The sequence below is a fragment of the Solanum dulcamara genome, chromosome 3, assembly GCF_947179165.1.
Source record: "Solanum dulcamara chromosome 3, daSolDulc1.2, whole genome shotgun sequence".
Lineage (NCBI taxonomy): Eukaryota > Viridiplantae > Streptophyta > Magnoliopsida > Solanales > Solanaceae > Solanum > Solanum dulcamara.
Genome location: NC_077239.1, coordinates 923,022 through 925,836, shown reverse-complemented (window position 1 = coordinate 925,836; position 2,815 = coordinate 923,022). Strand labels below are relative to the sequence as shown.

At 33.7% G+C, this 2,815-nt stretch overlaps 1 protein-coding gene across 1 annotated transcript; it reads right to left on the bottom strand.

The window, feature by feature from the left end:
• Positions 1–548: 548 nt before the first annotated feature.
• On the bottom strand, positions 549–2,390 carry LOC129881397 (purine-uracil permease NCS1). Its single transcript, XM_055955606.1, has one exon. The coding sequence runs from the start codon at positions 2,334–2,336 to the stop codon at positions 627–629; it is 1,710 nt and encodes a 569-aa protein (XP_055811581.1). The 5' UTR covers positions 2,337–2,390; the 3' UTR covers positions 549–626.
• Positions 2,391–2,815: the final 425 nt, after the last annotated feature.

Here is a 2,815-nt window from a genome sequence, read left to right as displayed (position 1 = left end):
ATTACAAGCAAATTAAGTCTTTTCATTTTCAATTAAGCCTTTTCTTATATTTGTATGGATCAAATCGTTTTAAGTTTAATAAAAATAATTGGACTAAAATACTCTTAAGCTGAACAGGAGAGAGGTAAAAAGACGCCGGCAAGGAATCAAAACTGGTTAACGGTGCCATGCAAGTCATGATAAACCGATATGACTTCATGCTATATTCAACCTAACTGTTGGTATGATTTCATGCTATTTCAACCTAACTGTCCCATTGAATAAGTCACAAATCACGACATATCATCATAATTTCAAAGGGTACAAACAAAAAAGGGAAAATAATACAAGTCGTCAGCATATATATATGACTTTTTTCTATGAGCAATCTAACTATATTGTTGGATTACTCACAAATCATATCATATCGTTACAACTCGCAACTAATTGCATTGTTATGAAACGCATAGACTTATATTGCGAGAGAAAATATATATGTCATTTGGCTTGCTCGTTAAACATAAGGCAACCTATTTTTTTCAAGATATGTAAAAAATGAAAACAAATATTATATGTTTTTCTATTATTTCAATATAGAAAAATACAATGGAAAAATTCAAGTAAAAATTGTGTAAATAAAGACAAACCTAAGATGCATTAGGCAACAAAGTATCTATTTGCTTTTGATTTTTCTTTAGAAATGAAAAAATCCAATAAAGCCCCCCTGCTAAAAACAAGCTAAAAAACCAAGCATTGTTGTAAATGATGGCAAATGATTTTGGAATTGAATCCAAAATCCCAACATTTTGCAAGAACCCTGGAATTACTGGCAAAATCCCAATAACCAAAGCAAAAATTGCAGCCAAATTATATCCACTTGAGTAATAATATGCACCATTTGGACTCAATGTGTACAAATCTTTGATACTCAAATTCATCCTTTGAATTAAGTAATAATCAGCCAAAATTATTCCCATAATTGGTCCCAACAATGCAGAATATCCAACTAGCCATGTGTACACAAAACTTTCACTTGATTTTAACAACCTCCAAGGTTGACAAACTATCCCTAGCAATGCTGTTAAAATTGCACCTTTTCTAAAAGTGAATCTTGAAGGGCTAAGATTGACTAAGGCATTAGCCGGCGCGACGACATTGGCTGCAATGTTTGTTGTAATTGTGGCTAAGCTAATACCAAAAATGGCTAAAACCATTGTCATGAATCCACCAATTTCACCTAAAAGTGTAATAGGGTTTGAAATTACATGACCAAAAATTACTTTTGTTGAAGATGTCACAGCTAGTCCAACAAAAGTAAACAACCCCATAAAAATTGGTAGCCCTGCTTGGCCTACAATTTGGTCATGTTGGCTCTTGGCATATCTAGTAAAATCAGGTATGTTGAGTGCTAAAGTAGCCCAAAATCCAATATTTGCTGTTAGTGATGGGAAAAAAAGTGACCAAAACTCTGAATTTGTAATTCTTGATGATAAATCTAACATATGACCAAATCCACCTGCCTTGACATAAGCCCAAATGAGTAAACAAGAAGTGAGTGAAATAAGTATAGGGGCAGAGTATTTTTCCAATTCTCTAATACCATCTATCCCTTTCCACACAATTGCCAATTGTGCTATCCAAAATGTTATAAAACAAGCAAATTCAAGTGGTGAAGTGCCAAGCCAAGAAATTGATTGTGACAAAGATGAATTCTTAACAACTTTTGGTAACAATAGAAAAATTGCTTCACCACCAATCCATGTTTCAATACCATACCAACCACAACCAACTAAAGCTCTAAGTAGTGTAGGAATATGTGCACCTCTAATCCCAAATGATGATCTAGCTAAAACAGGAAATGATATCCCAAATTTTGTACCTGGTTGACCTATTAATATAAGTGGCACTAAAGTTACCAAATTGGCTAACACAACAATTGCAATACCTTGCCACCATGACATTCCAAGATCAACTAGACTACCAGCTAGGTAATATGAAGGCACCCCAACAACTAGTCCAATCCATAAACTAGCCATTTCCCAACCTGAAAAGTTCCGTTGATCGATCGATGTAGGCTTGAGATCATCATTGGTTAGGCTAGGATCAGGGTGAAATTCACTAAATTGCGTTGATGATGCCATAGGAGAAAAAGTGTTTTTGTTGTTACATTTTTTGATGAAAAAAGAGTGTACAAATTTGTTTTGTGAAACAAGAATTTTAGTACTAGTAGTAGTACTAGTAGTTAAGGTGGTTTGTATTGAAGATGTTGTAAGGAAATGTAGATTTTTTGGCTTTGTGAAAATTTCATGGTGGGGATGAGGATGATGAAGATTGAACATGAGATATTTGGACACCATGATTTAGAAGGAAAAGAAAAAGATTCAATGAAGATTAAAGATTCTATGTGGTATCAATTGAAGGACCTTTAGGATAAAAGATGAGTGGTGGAAAATAACATTTATGTCACTCTCATATTGAAGTATATTTACGTCATTCTCATAATAAGGTGTGTTTGGTATGGAGAGGTTGGAAAATGTTTTATGATTCTTTACAAAAACGAATTCTTTAAAAATGAGGAATATGACATTTCTAGTGGAAGAAGAATAAATATGTTTCATAAATGACAATTTTATACTAATTGTCTCCTTCCGCACCTTCAAAATGAGGAAACTGACAATTCTAGTGGAAGAAGAAAAGATAAGTTCCATAAATGACATTTTACAGTGATTGTCTTCTTCTACTCCTCCAACACACTCCACCGCCATAAATCCATTGCCACTGAGAGTAGAGTAGAGTGAAGGGAGGGGATTCGGCAAAAAATAGTAATTTTAGTTTA

Excerpts from the sequence above, each read along its gene's own strand:
- LOC129881397 (XM_055955606.1), bottom strand. The coding sequence starts at position 2,336 with ATGGTGTCCAAATATCTCATGTTCAATCTTCATCATCCTCATCCCCAC.